Source organism: Eurosta solidaginis, chromosome 1 (genome assembly GCF_040869045.1).
Source record: "Eurosta solidaginis isolate ZX-2024a chromosome 1, ASM4086904v1, whole genome shotgun sequence".
Classification (NCBI taxonomy): domain Eukaryota; kingdom Metazoa; phylum Arthropoda; class Insecta; order Diptera; family Tephritidae; genus Eurosta; species Eurosta solidaginis.
This window is the reverse complement of record NC_090319.1, coordinates 194,543,044-194,564,003: the sequence shown is the minus strand read 5'-3', so window position 1 is coordinate 194,564,003 and position 20,960 is coordinate 194,543,044. Positions and strand designations below refer to the sequence as shown.

The 20,960-nt window shown below is 35.3% G+C and overlaps 2 protein-coding genes across 10 annotated transcripts in view; one reads left to right on the top strand and one right to left on the bottom strand.

Moving 5' to 3' along the window:
* Nepl16 (Neprilysin-like 16) overlaps nt 1-20,960 on the bottom strand; it is a 2,088,045-nt gene that overhangs the window by 1,354,168 nt on the left and 712,917 nt on the right. The window lies entirely within an intron of this gene.
* Nucleotides 387-6,235, top strand: LOC137236969 (uncharacterized). Of its 2 annotated transcripts, none has more exons than XM_067760072.1 (7): nt 387-488; nt 2,546-2,633; nt 2,694-2,762; nt 4,055-4,087; nt 4,154-4,335; nt 5,300-5,447; nt 5,505-6,235. In XM_067760072.1, exons 2-6 carry the CDS (start codon nt 2,573-2,575, stop codon nt 5,372-5,374), a joined length of 420 nt encoding a protein of 139 aa, XP_067616173.1. In that variant the 5' UTR covers nt 387-488; nt 2,546-2,572; the 3' UTR covers nt 5,375-5,447; nt 5,505-6,235. The 2 variants fall into 2 exon arrangements, with proteins under 2 accessions (XP_067616173.1, XP_067616174.1); XM_067760073.1 differs by having other exon boundaries at nt 412-488; nt 2,470-2,633.

Here is a 20,960-nt window from a genome sequence, read left to right as displayed (position 1 = left end):
GGTTATGGCTTTATGGTTATAAGTCACCATTAATTCGCCCTTAAAATCAACGCAGAAAGGCGATCCATGTAAATTTTTTGCTCGCGTTGCTTTGCTTTATGCCCTTTGCTGCTGTATTCAACCTATCGATTTGCTTTCTGTCGTTACCGCATTGGTGTTTTTACATGTAAAGCTTTATATATTATTTGGAAAACAAAATACTGTGGCTATTCCATAAAAAGTTTGTTATAGTTGTAATATAACAACAGCTGTTTTAAGAACAACATAACACGAGCGCGGACGATCATATTATCCGACTACATTTTTTCGATCTATCGTTGGCAAGCGCAATAATCGATAAACGGCTTGCGTATACATATCTAACTTTTTCAGTATACATTCCAAATTATCAAGCGTGTACGGAAAAGTGGAAAAATTTTGCTCGTGCCTTATAAAAATAATAAAAAATAAAATTAAAAATATAAATTTTGTGGTGTTTTGCGATTTTGGTGAGTTGAAAATTGCATGTAACAATGAGTAGCAAACGTAATATGAGAAGACTTTTCAAGAAGCAAAGGGAAATGTATGCTAAGACTTTGTTTATACCAGTTTCTAGTAATGATGAAGCAGGGCCATTAAAATCCTCTGTGGAGGAATGCGGTACTAGTATAAGTGGAGTTGGCGATATAGGGAGTTTGCCTACTAAGTATGAATGTGCGGAAAGTGATTGTTCAGATGGAGCTATGAATGTAGATAGTGGAAATTCAGTTGAAGGCAAACTGCAGCGTTCCTTTAAGGAAAAAATCCTGGAATGGTTTACTACTTTTAGACCATCACGTAGAGCATTTGAGAGCCTTCTTAGTATTTTACAAGAAGAGAATCTAAATGTACCAAGAAGCGCCGAAACACTCTATGCCAAAAGAAGAGAAATCGCTGTTACTAAATCCGTTCCACCAGGACTCTATTGCCATGTTGGTTTGAGAAAGCAATTGGAGAAAATTGCATACATATTTAAAGAAATTGACACCTTTTATATAGACATAAACATTGATGGGTTGCCATTATTCAGAAGCTCTCGCATTCAATTGTGGCCAATATTGGTGCGGCTAGTTAGTTTTAGCACTGTTTGTGTTTTTCCTGTCGGTATATATGTTGGAAATAAAAAGCCAAACGATGTTTCGGAATTTTTAAATCCTTTTGTTACGGAAATGGAGAATATCTTAAAAAATGGCATTGAAATAGGTGGCAAATTGTTAAAAGTTCTGATAAGGTCAATTGTGTGTGACGCTCCCGCGAAAGCGTTTGTTTGCGGTACACCTTATCATTCAGCTTCTCATGGTTGCAGCAAGTGTACGCAAATCGGGGTTAAAGTAAACCATGTAATGGTATATTCTTCTGTGCCTGGAAATTTGGTAACTGACAATGACTTTTTAACCAGAAGATATAAAACACATCATGTCCCGAAATTTAGGAATTCAAAGACTAGAAAAACTGATAAGCCAAGTAGCAATAGATAGTATGCATTTGGTGGATGTGGGGATAATGCGAAAACTTTTAAAAAGAATTATACAAGACGATATAAATATAAAAGTTGAAAAGCTTAAAAAGAAATATATGTCACAATTTTTAGTCTCTCTAGCACCGTTCATAACGAAGGAATTCGCCCGTAAGCCCAGATCGTTCGATGAAATCTCAAATTGGAAGGCAACTGAGTTTCGCCAATTTCTGTTATATACAGGGGTCCTTATTCTGAAAGACAATGTTCATGGTGACTTACATTATCAATTTTTGCTTCTATTCTGTGCGTATAGGATGCTCCTTTGCCCCAAATCATATTTAGATAATTTGGGAATTGCAAAAAATATGTTATCTTTATTTGTTGAAAATTTCTCAACTATATTCGGGGATTCCAGTGTTACTCATAACGTTCATCATTTACTACATCTAACGGAGAGTGTTGAATCAATTGGTCTGTTATCAAGTTTTTCAGCTTACGATTTCGAAAATTGTTTACAAACATTAAAAAAGTATGTCAAAAAGCCAACTCAAATTCTTCCACAAATAATAAATCGAGTCAGTCATGAAAAGTTGCTAGCAAATGAAAAGCATCAGGGCTTCAAAACTTTGAGGGGCAGAGGTTTGTGTTATTTTTTCCAGGATTGTGTCTTTTCTTCTAAAAAGCCAGATAGCTTCTGCCTTATTAAACCATTCAAACCAATAGAAATTACAGGGTTTTCAGAAGACAGACGTTTTATAATAGGGAAAGAGTTTGCAAATTTGAGAAGTTTCTTTTTAGAACCAATTGACTCCATGTCTCTTCGTATTTGCGTGGGCGACTTCACACTCATAGACGAGGAAACCCAATAACCTATTGAAGAAATAGGTTATAAAAAAGTAGATCTCCCTCATATTGATAGCATATTATTGCTGCCATTGTTACATGGCACTTTTTAACTCAACTTAAATTGAACACATTAGGGAAATTAATAGTTTGCTTTGTTTGGTGATTCGAAATCATATGCAGCAAAATATTAATTTCCCTACTTTTAACTAAATTAACATACAGTAAACTTTGACAATAAATATAACAATCATGCCAAAAGAAGTAAAGCGCGTATCCTTCAGCAACGTCGAGAACGTACCATCATCCTCTTGTAAGTTTCATCACATATACATATGAATAAGATATCATCAACTCAAGTATTCTTTTTTAGATAAAAAGTCACAAGTTGCAGAGTGTGCAGGATGCAAGGCGCTGGATGCAAAGATAACAAATTTGCAAGGTAAATTATTTGACGGGCATGGTAGTCACAGTTTTAGGCTATTTGCCGCTCCCCCGCGAAATTCGAGTATAAATGCACTCATCCGTCAGCTTACTATGATGCATACAAAATCTTATGTGTCGGGCCTATAATTTCAGTCCAATGCAATGCAATTCGATAGTACCATCGGTACTAAGCGTTCTCTAACTAGGTAATCTTCTGTCATATCGAAAAATTTTGTAAACAAATTGTTTATATTTTGAGAAGAAAATCTCATACTTTAAGGGTTTACATCGTTTGACTATAATAAAATAGGTAGTATATTGTGCTACAGGTTTTTACTTTACAACATGTGTTAGCTGATTAGACACGTCTAAATGTTGCAAGTATATTACCCTTTTACCTTTGCTAACGTTCCGCTTTTACTAGAGGCAATTTAAAAGTTCTGCTAATAGTCTAGTTGAGGGGTCGACTGCTAACACGCGTCGAGAATATCGAGAGAGGTGTCAAAGGACCTCAACAACAATAATCCGAAGGCGAAAAGCAAAATTGTATCTCTGTCCGGAGATATTTGCAGTTGGATTTGGCAATGGTTGTTATGCACTGAAAAAAAGTGTGTGCTCAAAGGGATTTTGCACGCATTTTTTTTTTATCCCACCCCATTGGTGGACCGGCCAGGTTAATTTTTTATAATCACGGCCGAAGCCCCTTAACGCAGACAGCTGTTCTCAAAATTTCGGAGGAACCCGTGGGTAATTTTTCGGCTTTACGTTAATATCTTTTGAACGAGTTAAAGTTTTTCTTTTCCGCCTTCGGATTATTAATACTGAAGTCAAGACGCCTCGTTTAACACCTCATTCGATATTTTTGGACGCGTATTAGCAGTCGATCCCTCAACTAGACTTTTACCATATAAATAAGCCACACGCAAATTTTCACCGTACGGCCGATTTAAATGAAATATACAACAAATTTTTAAGAAAAAGTTATTCAGTGTATAGAGGGTAATTTTTGTATGTCTGAAGCGTGGTAGGTATCTGATATGTATACCAACAATACCGGGGCAATGATACTTAACAGTAAAAGAGTTTAAAATTTTGTGGTTGTTGATATTTTGATGATTTGGCTTTATATTCCATTTACGATTCCGGATAATAAAATAATTTTCGTTATAAGTCTACACTTTTTCCAGTCAAGTTCAGAAAATGACAAAAGATGATCAAAAATTTCAATTTAAACTCAAAAGTTATTGCAATTAATTTTACCTGTTTGCTTGCAATTGACAAAATAATTATTGTTGCTATTACTTCCAGAATCAGTCGGAAACCTGAAGGAGACCATTTTGTGTAAGAGTGTTAAATATTTTCTATATATTACATATACTTAAATTCAACTTTTCAACTTTTCTTTAGCCTTAATGTCTTCTCAGAATACTGCAGTGATGACTGCACTTGCAGACACAAAAGTGGTGATGAGCAAGTTGGTTCAACAAGATGCTGCAGCATGCTCAGTCAGATCTTACTTTCCTCTGTCGTGTGCAAAGGATTTGTTTAAGATAAATGAAAAGGTTGTTCCTGAAAATCGGCCTTTGTTTGTGAGTATTTTTTCCAACAGTGAAAATTATAAATAATCAATTAGGTTTGGGGAACCGTTGTTGAATTTTTATTTTATTTAAGGTTTCTTAAATCGGGTTAATTTTTTCAGAAAGGAAACTCAGCCTATCACACCGATGGTCCCAATAAAAAGTTCAAACATTTAGAAACATGTTTTTTCAATTAGAATGAAGTATTTATCGGCAGTGATTTGGCAAACACTAAGAGTATATTTCTGCATGAAAAGCTTCTCAGTGAAAATTCATCTGCCTTGCAGATGACGTTCAGAATCGCCGTAAGCCCTGTAGTTCGCGTCTCGCCAATTTGTAAGAAAAACTAAAAAAAAGATCAATACAAATTGAAAGAAAAGTTCGGCCTAAACCTCGTCGTAGGTAAATCACACCAAGTACTAATTTTATTTAATTTCAAAAAACTTAAACTAATTGTCTGTACGATAAGAGCTCTTGGCTGAGAATATGGAGTTTGATTACACCCGATCTTAGACAGCCTTACTTGTTAATTTTACTTTTTACATAAAAAATTAAAGGTGGAAAATTTTTAAATCTCAATGGATAGTAATTGGTGAATCGGATTAAAGACAACGTCTACTTATTAATTCCATACTGTTTTATCAATTTCACAAATATTTTGACAGATTCATATTTATCGTTGGTGTAAAATCGGTTACGCCATTTTAGAACAAAATACGGACCCACGACAAAAATTTCAAAAAGTTTTCCACAGTCTTTTGCTGTTTTTCTTCGTCATACTTCCTTCTGGACAGTAAACATTTGTTTTAAAGTTTTCTTAATTACTTATCGTTAGCTCAATTAATAAAGTCCCAAACCAACAATTAGAAGATATGTTAAAAATTTGGTTATGGCCTTTGTGAATGGAGTTAAAGCTATGTTGTAATTGGAATGATTTTGTATCATACTTGGTATGTTTTAATAATTATTTTCACAGATTTCAACACTTAGGAACTTACTGCAAAATTCGGTGAACAAAAACCTTCACAAATCCTCAGCAGTGCAGTCATAATGGACTACAATGTTGACGGCACTCATGGGAAGAAGGGCCTTAAAGAACACGCAGTTTTATTTAGTTTTCTTGGGTAACATCCGTAAAAAGTATAAAATTAACATAATCTTAATATATTATTATTTCGTAGAATCTATTATAAGTCTGACTTCTAATGATGAACCGGAAGAACAACTACGAAAAGCAATGCAGTTGCATAAGAAGCGGGTTTTCCAAAAAAAAGGCGGCATGGCGAAGACAGTAAAACCATTGCCAGAAAGGCTGGATTAACTGTTTCACCACACCTTTTTCAGGTTTAGTTCAGAAAGTTGCAATTGAAATTCAGAAAATTACAAATGAAGTTCAGAACGTTCAATTGGAGTTCAGAAAATAACAATTTAAGTTCAGAATTTGCAATTGAAATTCAGAAAATTACAATTGATATTCAAAAAATTTTTCTATTTAAATATTCTGAGCTACAATTGAAATTTTTTTAACTACAATTATATATTCTGAGCTACAATTGTAATTTTCTTAACTCCAATTATAATTTTATGAACTTCAATTTAAAATTCTGAACTTCAACTGCAACTTTCTCAAATAAACCTAAAAAAGGCGTAGCTACTTAGTTACATAAGAATAATGAAACCTTGAAGGTTAATTTTTGAAATGAATTTGAGTTTAGTTAGGAAACTTTGAGTTATAACTTTTTAATTTTTATATATAAGTAATTTTAATTTACATTAGTTCCTAAGATGTAGGTTATTTTTGAAATGAATTTGAATTTAGTTAGAAAATTTTGAACTATTATTTTTTTAGTTATTATATACAAGTAATTCTATTTACATTAGTACCTATTTTTATATATTTTGAAGTGATATATATGAAGTGATATCTATACATTAATAATTTTATATATACTTTACATTAATCAAAAATGTATTTGAACTAGTTTAGCAAATTTGAACTCTATTTTTTTAAATTTTTATAGACGTATATATATATTTATTCAAATCTATTACAAAGTATTATGTATTGAAGTGATAAATTTTAAAGTGATATACATATGTATATATAAACATATTTTTTATATATATGAAATATGATGAATAAATGAATTTGAGCTAATTTATTCAAGTAATTTTTTAACCCGACTAGATCTAGTAAATTAACTAATGGACGCTGATGCAAATATTGACTAGTATGTCAACTGTTTTACATTGATGAATAGACTGAGTAGTATGTCAACTGGTATTTTGATGTTGAATACAGTGACTAGTATGTCAATTGGTAGGACCCTGATGGGTATGCTGACTAGTATGCAATCTGGTATAATGCTGGCGCAAAGGCTGACTAGTATGTCAATTGGTAGGACCCTGATAGGTATGCTGACTAGTATGCCATCTGGTATAATGCTGGCTCAAAGGCTGACTAGTTTGTCAATTGGTAGGACCCTGATGGGTATGCTGACTAGTATGCCATCTGGTATAATGCTGGCGCAAAGGCTGACTAGTATGTCAATTGGTAGGACCCTGATAGGTATGCTGACTAGTATGCCATCTGGTATAATGCTGGCTCAAAGGCTGACTAGTATGTCAATTGGTAGGACCCTGATGGGTATGCTGACTAGTATGTCATCTGGTATGATGTTGGTGTATATAATGACTAGTTTGTCAAGTGGTATGATGCTGATGCAGAGGCTGGCAATTGATATTTCGTAGGACATCGACGTGTTAAAAATACCAGTTGCTTATATGGAAAAATTACAGAACTCATACTAGTTGAGATTTTTGGCCAACTAGTATTCTTCTAGTATACAACTAGTTGGTTTGACTACACTAATTAGTGTCAATAAAATAAAAAAATATATCTTTTGCACATTAAATATATTTTTTTTTTCAACAAAAGAACGAAAATATAACACACAAGAGTATTTTTAATTATCTTAGAGTTTTAAATTTTTTTTAATGAAACTAAATATAGGGCCCCTACAAAATTTCTTTTTTTTTTTTTTTGCAAAAAGGATTTTTAGTACAAAAGTGTTTTTCAAATTTGGTGCACCCTAGAACTTGGTGCCCTAGGCGATCGCGTAGTTCGCGTATATGGTAGAGCCGGCCCCGGGTAGTACACAGGAACGACGGATATCAAATTTAGTTTTTTGACTCGGTGTTCAAACGAGGAACTGAGGTTATATTATTGAAGCTCCTCTTCGGCCTGTATTCAAATTCACGGACAAAAGCTACAGCCGGCCAAAATGAACTATTCAAAAGCGCGTCGTAATCCTTTGGGATTTCATCAATTCTAAAAGAGGAAACATTTCGCCGATAGTTGAAATTAAATTTTCTAATTGTTATGTCATCAGTTTTAATTTTAGAAGCAATATAATATTTCAGGTCTTCTATGGTGGTATCAATATTGAACCTAGAAACAAAAATTGATTTTTTCCGAGGTACTACAACCAGCTTCCTCGGTATTTGTCCCGACCCAGGTGAAATATTTGGAGGCTCGAGATTTTTCCTAGAGGAGGGCTTTGTTGTAACACAACTGGATGCTGATGCCTCACCAGAAAGAGGATTAGGTGAAGCCAAATCGATTAGTTCAGTTGTTTGGAGAGCAGGAATATTCGAAATTTGATTTGAAGTCGAAGTACTAGAAAAATCGTTAGATACAGAAGAATTGTTAGGAATTTTTGAAGGTGGCTCGATGGGCATAGTACCGGAGGAGTTACCATTTGAGTCTTCAAGTCGTTTACGTTTAGTATTTCTACTTTATTTATTTGAACCCTGCGGTAGGTCATCCAGATATTTGAAGGACTTGAATAATGATTCGTATTTTTTGAATTTTTCATTCAATATGGAAAGATCTTTGCCAATATCAGAAAATCCATTTCGGGTAACTCTAAACAATTTAAATAGTTCAATGTCAATTGAACGACATTTTAAACAGGACCAGCGTAAGCCCTTATTGTCATTTAGCTGATCCGCAGTTCTGCCTGTCAAACCAGCACACTTTACGTGGGCAAGCTCGTCGCATAGCCAGCATGCCACGTAGGCCTGAGTTTCGCTTTTAATTGGCAGTTTTCGTATATGCACGACATATTAGTAAAGCAGAAGTAGCGGTAAGAAAATACAGTTGAAACTAGATAGGGGAACACGAATCAGGTGGATTAAAATGTGTTAAATAATAAAAGTAATAGACAGGGCGGCCACCGTGGTGTGATGGTAGCGTGCTCCGCCTATCACACCGTATGCCCTGGGTTCAACTCCCGGGCAAGCAACATCAAAATTTTAGAAATAAGGTTTTTCAATTAGAAGAAAATTTTTCTAAGCGGGGTCGCCCCTCGGCAGTGACTGGCAAGCGCTCCGGGTGTATTTCTGCCATGAAAAGCTCTCAGTGAAAACTCATCTGCCTTGCAGATGCCGTTCGGAGTCGGCATAAAACATGTAGGTCCCGTCCGGCCAATTTGTAGGGAAAATCAAGAGGAGCACGACGCAAATTGGAAGAGAAGCTCGGCCTTAGATCTCTTCGGAGGTTATCGCGCCTTACATTTATTTATTTTTTTTTTTTTAATAGACAGGGAAAAAGGCGTATTAGCACAAAGAAGCAACACTGAACTAGCAGTTTTGGATACACTGTAGTATAGCGGCCAACAATCCAGAACGCAAACCGCTTTGATAAAAGAATATGGAAAACAAAATATGCGCACAACAACAAAAATGCAATATTAAAACAGTAGCCTTACAATAGCAACAAATAGTATGCAAAAAAGACTCGGCACAAAAATGTTTTATTTAAAAGAGTAAAACATTTAAATAAAACCCGATAATTTAATGAATTTATATGTTTCAACACAAAAACAGTGTACCACACAAAGCATCGCACATCTTTCGATCACAAAACGAGTAAAAGCACTCAAAAGTATGATTTTAACTATAAAAGCACAAACAACGTAAAAAAATAACTGCACAGCTTGACGTTTCCGTTCGTTAGTCTTTTAGTGCTATATTTAGTGTGTCCCAAGTTCTAATACTAGCCGGACTTCTCCAAAACCGTTTAGCGGCTCCTTTCAAAAGCTTTTTGAATAATTCACTCCAATATTCCGTATTGCAAACTGACTTTATTTAGATAACTTTGGGAGTTGTACTTCACAATTATTAGATTAGATTAGATTTATTCATTTTCTTTCAAATCAAAATGATTGTTTACATGTTTACATATATAAAATTGCACTTAAATTAATACATTGAAATTGAAAGAAAAGTAAGGCATTCTATAAAGTTATCTAAAACTTTAGTTTTGAATGCCATCTCAAAAAAATTAATGAATATATACAAATGTGTGTGGGGTGAAAATAGTTAATAAGTTGAAGTTAAAGTTACGAAATGTAAAATAAAATGTATACCAATAGAAAATAACAATGTTGAATTTAAATTACTAAGTGGCAGGGTTCAGCAAAGTTTTGATGTCGTCGTGTGACTGCTCTAATAAAAATGTTTTGATATGTTTTAAAAATTCACGCATATTTCTAATGACACGTATAGACGCATGTAGCGTATTGAAAGCTTTACAAGATACGATAGTAAAAAAGTTATTATAATGGGTAGTACGAGATGTGGGAACAACAACAGGTGAGTTTTGCCTCAAATTATAATTATCCGTGACTAGGCTGTGTAAATACCCACAACGAATAAAGAATATTTTTAAAGTCTTGTAATAGTACATGTGTTTTACTGGAAGAATTTTCAGCTCTCTAAACAACTCCATGCTGTGGTGGAAACGGTTCACATTACATATTTTCCTTATGACACATTTTTGAATAGTAAGAAGTTGCTGGATTTTACTGTAAGACGTACCACCCCAGCAGCATATGCCATATTGAAGCTTAGAGTGAACCAAAGCGTAATAAAGCGTCTTAAGCGTTGCGTTTGAACATATATTCCTTAGACTATAAAAATAACGCAGAGTATATCGCATGTATGCCTTCAGGCGCGAAATATGTGTTGACCAACTTAAGGATTGGTCCACAGAAACACCCAGATATTGGTAGGTATCAACTATTTCAATTGGGAAACACTTATCGCTACAATTTGTTTCATGATTAAACGATGTACCAGAGCACGACATATTGCTAAGGGAGAAACGTCTACAGTCAGTGGCGTGGAATATAATGGCAATATCAGGTGAGGTTCTTGGATGTAAATTGAAATACATCAGTTTAGTTTTATTGCTGACGATCAGTTTATGTTTAGCAAACCACACTCTCAACAAATGAGCATCGAAGTTGACACCTGCTACTAAATCCAGATAGTTCGATGAACTATAGGCTATAGCAAGGTCGTCTGCAAAAGCGGTAACCTTTCCGTAGAACGGCAAAGAAAATAAAGAATTCGAATAAACAAGGAACAGTATTGGACCTAGAACAGACCCTTGTGGTACTCCTAAGGTAATTGTCACAGAATTGCGTAAACAATTGCCAACCTTTACTTTCTGAACTCTTCCTGATAAATATGATTTGAGCCAATTGTACATAAAACCACGAAAGCCTATGCAATACAATTTATCTAACAGTATTTGGTGATCAACCATATCAAATACTTTCGTGATATCAATAAACAGGCCAGCGCAGTTCTGCTTTTTGTCTAACTCGCCATAAATAACGGAACAAAAGCTCAGCAGGGCATCTTCTGTTAAGAGTCCAGATCTAAATCCATATTGCATCGAGCTGAAAAAATGTTTGTTGTTAAGAAAAGAAAGAATTCTACTTTTAACAAGCTTTTCAAAAGTTTTGGAAATAGAAAAAAGTAAAGAGATTGGTCGGTAATTGTTTATATCTTTTTTGTTCCCCTTTTTATATAAAGGAATGACAACAGCACATTTTAAATCGGTAGGAAAAGTTCCAGAGTACACGCTTTTGTTAAACAAATAAATTAAGATGTCAACCAAATTTAAAGCGACTTTTTTCAAAACCATCAGAGCCACAAGATCTGGAGTTGTCCAACGATTTTACTACCTTCAGTAGTTCAGTGTCAGTAAAAGGTTCAAAGAAAAAACTACTACCTAAATTTGAAATAACTGAGTTATTTATTGAAAGTTCGTATGTATTAGTAGTTGTATAGGTTTGCCCGATTGCTGAAAAGTGACTATTAAAAAGGTTTGCTACAGATGTGGGATCATAAATATTTGGGCCACTATTGCATAAAACAATCGATGAGTCATTTGATTTAGGACTCCGATTTAAAAGGCTGTTTATAACATTCCATTCCTTTTTTGGGTTTCCAAACGACGACCTGAATTCATTTCGATAGAAACTGTCGCGTTCCAATCGTACTTCTTTTCTTAACCTTCTACAAAGATCTCTATGTCGGCTACGAACCCTTGTATTCGAAGGATTTTTAGTGCACTTTCTTCCAAGCTTGTTTTTAAGGCAAATCTTTTTCATCAACTGCTTACTTATCCCCGGCTTTAACCTTATATCAGATCTATGTGAAGTGATGGAGAAGGTTGCAGCCTGAATGTGGCTTATAAAAGTATTTAAAAAAATGTGGTAAGCATTGGATACGTCTTTCTCAGCAAAAACTTTGCCCCAGGACTCAAGCCGTAAGCTTTGATTAAGCAAACCGAAATTAATCTTGGTTAATTTTGAACTTGTGTTACTTCTATTTATGCTTTTTTGGCATGCAATATTTATTACTATACCAGTCATAGTATGATCTGTAATTTTAAAGTCAAGGTTTATACCGGAAATATTTTTAAAAGTACTACAGCTGCTGCGACCAAAAACATGGTCGATGCAGCTTCCAGAAACACTACGAGTAGATACATTTAAGAATGATGTTAAACCATGATTAGCCATAAGCGTTAGGTAGTTATTAGTTGTATCACTCAGTCTGAGGATATCCAAATTAAAGTCACCTAAAATAATGAAATTGCCTGAATTCTCGCTACAAAGAAGAGTTGAAAACTCTTCCAAAAATGTGTGTGCAGAAACCGAATGTAGACACACATGAAATTAAAAACTTTGTCAGATATGATTAAGGAGATCTTTAATATATCTGCGCTTGTAATGTTATACTCGACATATTCACACTCGTAAATATTTCGAACAAAAACTCCAACACCACCTGCAGAATATTGGTCATTAGTGTTAGCAAAAAAAGTATAGCCAGGTATCGTAAAGTCTCGTATTTCATGAGAGTATATCCATATTTCAGAAACAAAAATTAAATCGGGTTTGTTTTTAAACAGCTCAAAATGACAGACCAAAAGATCAAAATTTTGCCGAAGACTGCGTATATTTTGGTGAATAACAACAAAAGAGTCACTAGTACTATCCAATAAATTTAAATCATTAATAGGCGTGTTTATGGCATCGCAGTCATTATATAGGAAATTTAAAAATACCATTAATTTTGATGATAAATAATTATATGAATCTAAGTTATTTTTGACAAATCGTCAAAAGTTCTTAAAGCAACAGCCTCGCATTATCAGCCTTTTTTATCATGATTTTTCCATTTTTCAGCCACAGATACTTATAACTTTTTGTTTTTTTTGCCGCTGTAAACAAATCTCTATTGAAATTAGTGAGACTGTCATTTATGTAAATATTGTGTTTGTTTACATCACCAAAAAGCTCAGTGGTTAATTTTCCCTTTGCCTTTCGAATACTAGACATCACTTTTCTCTTCATCTCAATAGAAGCAAAGTGAACACGCAGCACATTACCCAAATGAGAGGATTCATTTCTCTTCTGTAGTTTTTTAATATAGCATCTGCTTAAATCTTCTGTCGTCACGGTTATACCCAAAGCAGAGCTTAAAATATTTTTTGTGCATTCACTGGCATTCTCACTTGCTAGCTGCGGCACACCAACAATGTCGACAGCGCTGCTCAGCAGTTGTTGCTCTCTCCAGTTCAATGCACTTTCAAGCTTGCATACTTTAACACACAGTTTTGAGTTTTCCTCTTTGAGCTCCTTTACAATGTTGAGAAAATCAGTATTTCGTTTCTTTAAACTAATGATTTCGTCATACAACAACTGCAAAGTTATTTCTTTCGTGCCTGTATCATTATTATTATGCACTTGCACTTGCTGAGGGAGGTGGGAACCACTTGCGTTGGTGTTGTTATTGTTGTTATTAGTTTTGGGAATATTTGCGCTGTTATTTCCAAATGTCTTTTGCGTTTGTTGTTTTTGTACGTCTTGCATGTTCTGCTTTTGTTTAGAAGGCGCCGATGACATTAGTTTGTTTGATGTTTGTGAGGCAGTCTTCGTTGCAGTCGGAGCAGATACATCCATGGCAGCAGCAGATATAGAAGCTGGCAATGGCTGTTGATGTATGGACTTTCTGCGCAAAATAGAGCATGATTCGCATCGATGCTTAATGTTGTTGCACTTCATATAGTCCAAATCATCAGCAGTAATTTTGGCGCAAGAGGCATGATAAAAACTTCCACAATCCGCACACGCGACTTTGTTCACATCCACTCTATCGACTTTGTCTTTGTAAGTTGGACAAAACATATTTATGTATGTATGTATAGAAAGGAACGTATTGGCTATAGTGTTGAAATAAAACGTATTAACAAAGCGCGCACACCACGACACTGCGAAAACACGTCCGCACACAACGAAAGTCAATACTTCAGTGACGCATTGACCTTGATTGGACGCATTGACCTTCAATTTGGACGCATTGACCTTGATTGTTAAAATATTCACATGCCACACATTTTATCCAACCGAATCAAGCACGGGCAGCGCGCACCGTATCAAATAACACTGCGATACTTCACAACCAATAGGGTGCTTAACTCAAACTGATTGATTATTACTCAGCTTGCGCTGCTTTTATACTCTCTGTTACCTTATCCACATATTTCTCGAAAGGTCTAGACGTTTCACTTTCTAGAATCTCCTGCTTGGTTACCAGCTATATACACGTATATTTGTAGTTAATGCGTTTCTCATAGTCATATGCATGTGTATGTGTGAGCAACTACTTCGGCTGATGACCACATGAGTGTGTGTGATAGATCTCATCGTTTCCTTGTAAATAAGTGTTGCTAGCAGTAATGTATACATGTATATACGAGTGGCTGCTTCATGATTTTATTGTTGCGTGATTATTTACAACAGCCTAGTGATGTCAAATTCGCCACATTGCCCTCCACTTAAGTGGGATCGTCCCGATCAGACAAATTTTCTATCTAAACGCTGCCAGCCTTTCCAAATGAACCACTTTCATTTTGTTTCGCGGTTTGCCAATGGTTGATATGCGGAAAACTACATCCTTTATCCGTTTTACAACTTTGTGTGGGCCTTCCCAATTACACTGAAATTTCGGGGACAAACAATTTTTTCGTTGTGGGTTGTATAACAACACCAAATCTCCTTCCCGAAAACCTTCCGAATTAATTGCTTTACCATATCTGGCTTTCATCTTTTCACTCATAATCTTGGTTCGTTGTCTTACAAGATCATGTATTTCCCTCATCTCTTTCTCCAAGACACCAGTGGATTTCTTGGGATTTCTCTCCGCATCGGCATTTATCCCAAACTTCAAATCAGCTGGCAGTCGAAGGTCATTGCCAAAAATTACCTTTGCAGAAGTTTGTTTCGTTGTCTCATGCACTGTCGATCGGTAAGCCATCAAGAATAATGATATGTGTGTATCGCACTCTTTATGGGACTTGTCTACTATTTTCCTTAAGTGCTCCCTTAAGATTCTATTGAAACGTTCCACCATACAATCGGATTAAGGATGCTATGCAGTTGCCCATGTTTTTCGAATGCCCAATGTCTTACACATTTCTTGGAACACAGCTGATTCAAAATTCCTGTAACTCCATTGGTGCACCATACCTGGCATCCCAATTGTCTGTAAACACATCTGCTACTGTTTCCGCTTCCTGATTAGGGATTGGCCATTTCCTGAAATAATCCACAACCACCAATACGTATTTGTTTCCATGGTTGCTAGTAGGAAATGGACCTGCGACATCCACAGCGACCTTTTCAAATGATGCACCTCAGTGAATTTGCTTCATCTGGCCATGACTTCGGGTTTTGGGCCCTTTCGCTCTGCTACAAACCGCGCAGTTGGCAATCAACTCCGTGACCGAATGACGGCAACCAACCCAATAGAATCTCTGCTTAATTCTCTCGAGCGTCTTCGTGATTCCAAGATGACCTCTACTTGGACCATTATGCATCTCGCTGAGAACGTCAGGAATCTTTTTGCTGGGAACAACTATCTTCTTGCATTGACCAATCTCACTCTCACATACTCGATGAAAGCAACCGGATATCAATTCTAAACTGGTCCACTGAGCCCAATATGACTTCGCAATAGGACTCTCCGCTGACATCTCCTCTCTATTTGGTCTTTCCTTTCGTTCGAACCCTTGCATAACATGTTACAAATCCGTCTCTTCTAGCTGACACTTCCTTAGTTGTTCCTTGTCCCATTCATCCGGACACGTTATAGTCATCAGCCGGACATTTATAATGTTTTCTTTAGCCTCAGCTTTTGAACAGTGTTCGCATTCGAAACTACATGGTCTTCATGACATTGCATCAGCATTTCTATGGGTACTACCATTCCGATGCTCAATGGAAAAGTCATAGCTTTGTAGTCGCTCGATCCACCATGCCAATTTAATTTATTTATTTCTTACAGCTTTTACTAAGCCTAACCTATACCTATATATAGTAATTAAAATATAATCTAATTAAATTAATTTATCTGCATCTATTGACTGCACAAATGGAGTGAGAGATGGGTAGCAGACGAATGGCACCAATGCAAGGATTTTGCCAGTTGTATCTGACACTGTTAACGTATTTAAAGTGCGAAGGCAACATCTGAACGGCGATGCACTTACTAGGATGAGTGATGCGTTACAGTATGAGCTTCGGCTACTTTTTCATACGTGGGAAAGCTTACTAGTGCCAGCGTAGAGTAATCGGGATGTATGCAATGCTATTGATGATTCGAAAGTTTGCCCATCTTGCACTAGAATGACAGTGTTCTACAGTAATTGTACAATTTGTGTTTAAATTCCCTTATGTTACTAGATTTAACATCATTTGATAATTCATTGTAGAATTTTAATCCTTTATAGTACAAATTACATTTGTCTGCTTCTGTTCTATAAGCAGGTAGAGTAAAATCATTTCTTCTTCTTGTATTTATGGAATGAACATTTCTTACATATTTTATGTTACTTTTCAAATAATCAGGCAAGTTGCCTTATGTTTCTAATAAAATTTATCGTATGATAAAACAGTACCTGTTTAATGCTTTAGAGTGGCGAGCATATCTCTGATAGGTGTGTCATAGCGTTTCCTAAGAATAAATCGCATAGCTCGGTTTTGTTGCTTTTGCAATTTGTAAATTTGGTTATATCTCATAATGAAGAATAATGTTGGACAATATATGAAGTGAGGTTCGATTATCGATCTGTAAACCATTACCTTGTACCGCCTACTTAAGTACTTGCAGGTTCTTTGCATGAAATATATCTTTTTGGCTATTTTCCCAACCGTGTAATCGATGTACTCTCTAAAGTTGAGTTTCTCATCGATTTTGATTCCTAAGTACTTGATAGTACTGACTTTTTCAATAGCTTCGTTGTTTATATTTAGAAGCGGTAACTCATTGTTTTGAAAATTCCTTCTTGAAATAACAATAAATTTTGTTTTGCTTATATTGAGTCTCAATCTATTCGAGCATAACCAATCATATACTCTATTTAAGTCTTCTTGTAATTTTATATATGTTTCAGTGATATTATCTCCACTAAGCATCAACAATGTATCGTCAGCAAAAAGTTTAATATCACAGTACTTTAGAAAATTGGTTATATCATTAATATAGATATTAAACAATACAGGTACCAGGGCAGACCCTTGCGGAAGTCCAACAGGCACCTCTCTTTTTTCAGACAGGGATGATCCAATTACAGTTCTATTACTTCTATTCATGATAAAGTCTTGGAACCATTTTAGCTCCGTTTCAGTAACACATATGCTATAAAGTTTTTTAGCAATAAATGTTGATCAATAGTCTCAAAAGCACGTTCTAAGTCTAGGAATACAGCTATTATATGTTTAAATAAATAATTTTCTTGTCGGCTTGAGGTCCAATTTTGTAAATAAAATTTTTCAAAAATTGTTGAGTTTTTTTTTTTCTTTTTTTCAGTACAAAACTCCGCGTTGAGCAGTGAAGACGCGTAAAATAATTTAATCCTGAAGACGGTTACAGTAGGTAACCGAAATATATTGAAGAAAAAAAACTCAACAATTTTTGAAAAATTTTATTTACAAAATTGGACCCCAAGCCGGTAAGAAAATTATTTATTTAAAAAAGAAAGGTCGCTAAAAACTTATAATATTATATGTTTATTTCTGCTCAGATCTTCTTTCCAGTTAGCTAAAACAAGGTTCAAGGCACTTTCACAAGAATGTTTTTTGCGAAAGCCTGATTGCTGCGGTATAATAACTTTATTATCATCTTGGTACTTCACTAGCTGGTTTTTAACTACAGTTTCCAGTGTCTTTTTCTCACACGCTAACGTGTTAATAGGTCTTATCTCATCAGCTCTTATAGTATTCATGACTTTCTCTATTGGTACCACAATTGAAGTTTTCCATAGGTTAGGAACTACCCCTTTGTCTAGACTTTCATTTACAATTTGAGTATAAAAGTTTCCCATGTATGTTATAGAGTCCCTTATGACTCCTTCAGTTATAAGTTTTTTCCCTCCTATTTTATTTTTGAATTTACTTACTATTTCTAGTATATCGCTTGCAGATACCTTCTGAAATTTGAAAGTAAGTGTGCTACTTTCAACAGCCGAAAATGCTACGTTATTGTTATTAACTGCAATATTCGAGCTGATTTCGACTATGCTGTCAATGAAATAGTTATTGAGGGACTGGGCTATTTTATTCTCCTGAGTATGTAGTTGGTCGTTTATCAATATTTTATTGATTCCATTATTTTCTTTGGGCATACATATGCTTTTCTTCAAATGCTTCCACATTGCCTTACTATCCCCAACTATATGTGTGATTGTTCCATATACTTGGCCTTTTTAATCTTTATCAGACGTTTATACCTACGCTTTGTAAGGTTGTATTCGTTCCATTAACCTGTTCGTTGAGCTATTTTGTATACAATGAATTTATATTTGTGCAGATTTGCTAGTTCAGAATCATACCATTTGTTCATAAGTTTCACAGAGATTTCTTTTGAGTATGTTAATGTAGTCGTTGCATTCGATAATGTATTGTTTAGGAATGAGACCTTGTTTTTGACACTGAGATTCTCAAAGCCAGAGTAGTTAACCTGTCGTAATTGGTTGACAAGACTATCACATGCATAATATTCCCAAGATGTTATGGTTCTTTTAGCTCTCATTTGAAATTCTCTGTCTAACTTGATATTGAACTGTATGGTTTCGTGTTCAGAAATCTGATTCTCTTCCAATTTTTCACATGAAATGGATTCACTGTTCGTAAAGAGCAGATCAATCATTGTTTCGGTATTATCGGTCTTTCGGGTGTAAAAATCTATTTTTTGTTCCATAGCAAAAGACCTAAATAGGTCAACTAACTGCTTGCTATATGTTTTGCTTCTGTTAAGATTTATGTTGTTATCCCCAATGAAGGCGACTTTGTCATGTGTAAGAGAGTTGTTGTTTAGAATTTCGTTTAGATATGAAATAAAGTCAGCATCACTCTCACTAGGCGAATGATAAATCGATCCTATTTAATACTGGGGAAATATGTTTTTGATTTTTATTATTATACACCAAATATTTTTGTTAATAGTGTTATTGTAAACTATTTTATATTCTATTGAGTCATGTGCATATACTAAAACACCCCCTGTATGTCTGCTATGTGAATTAAACCGTAAAGGTTTATATGTTGATATCTCTAACTCTAGGTTTGTTATTTCATCTATGCAACAGCTTTCTGAACAAAGAATCAGATGAGGTTTCCGAAGTTCGGTAAGGCGTTCCAGCTCACCTTTATTAGAAACAATACTATTTATATTTAAATATATACAGTTCAGCTCATTTAATGCTCGTTGCTAAACGCACACTTTATTTTTTAACTGTGCGTGTTTTTTGTACGCTGGGCAGTCTTTAATGAAAGCGTGATGATTGACATCTACTTCAATCACTTTCTTTTTCACCAGTTCACAACAGTTAATACATTTAATCGTGACCTTCTGGATTACGCAACAGCAGGAGACATTGCAACGCTGCGTGTTCTGTCCTGAAGCGGAATCGCAGCCCGTAGAGGTATTTGTGAAAATATTTAATGCACTCTACCAATGCCAACAGCTCTCTCCGTGTAACGCAAGTTTTCCAGTTGATCGGCTGTAATATGCAATTACCTTCTCCTGTCCATCGACCAGTTGTGATAAAATGCCTCCTATACCATATCCACTCGCATCGGTATCTAGAATAAACGTTCCTCCTGGAATCGGATATGCCAACATTGGGGCAGTGCACAATTATTCTTTAACTATAGGTCTGGGTCCACTGTCGTGTTCCGGTATTCACCATATCCCGCTTGTTTTGGCTGTTGAATTTTATAATTTTGAAAGCTTTATTCCAGATAATGCTACTCATTTAGGCGTGCGAACTTTGCTAATATTTCCCGAGAAGTTTCTTTAATTGATTGGGAAGCTATTTTTTCTGGAAGTGATTTCTCACGCTGTTTCAATGCCTTCAAAGGCCTTATCGATGAGATTTGTAGTGACAATATTCCGCGGAAAATTGAAAAGTGTTACAAAATTCCTTGGTATACTACTGGGCTCAAGCGGCTAAAGAATTTGAGGAATAGCTTTTTTAAAAAATTCAAGACTACAAAGTCTTTGGTGTTTAAAATCAAGTACAACAAGAAATTTAAAGCGTTAAGTAAGAGGCTAAATACTAATTTCACCAGAAACTTCGAATCTCGTATCAAAGATAACCCCAAAGCTTTTTGGAATTATGTAAAATCCAAGAAAGCTACCTCATATCTCTTCACCTATGGAGCCGGCTAACATTTTTGCAGACTTTTTTCACTCCAATTTTGATACTCAGCCAGTTAGTGTTCCTGAGTCCTCCTCAACGGTAGACTCTCCCATCAATTTCGGGGCTCTGCAGCATTTTGGGGCCACTGCTTTTTGTAATTGTTATTAATGACATTTCAGCCTGCTTTCAGCATTCCAATTTTTTGCTTTACGCTGAGCTCTGAAGGTGTTTACAACTGTTTCTACTCCTTCTGATTCAGAAAACATTCAGTCTGATCTGAACAACGTTGCTGATTGGTGACGTAATAATAATCTGCCTTTAAATAATGGTAAGTGCTTTCACGTAACCTTCTCTAAGTCTCGTTGCACGATTCCCACTTCATATTATTCGACTGTCCACACGTACTGAGATTTCTGACTTACCCCGATAATTGCTAAATCCTACTCGTTTTTGGCTTTTATTCGGCGATTTAGCTCTGACTTAACAGATCCTTTTACTCTAAGTTGCTGTTTACGTCTCTCGTACGCTCTAAGTTGGAATATGCTTGGTTTATCTGAAGGCCTTATCA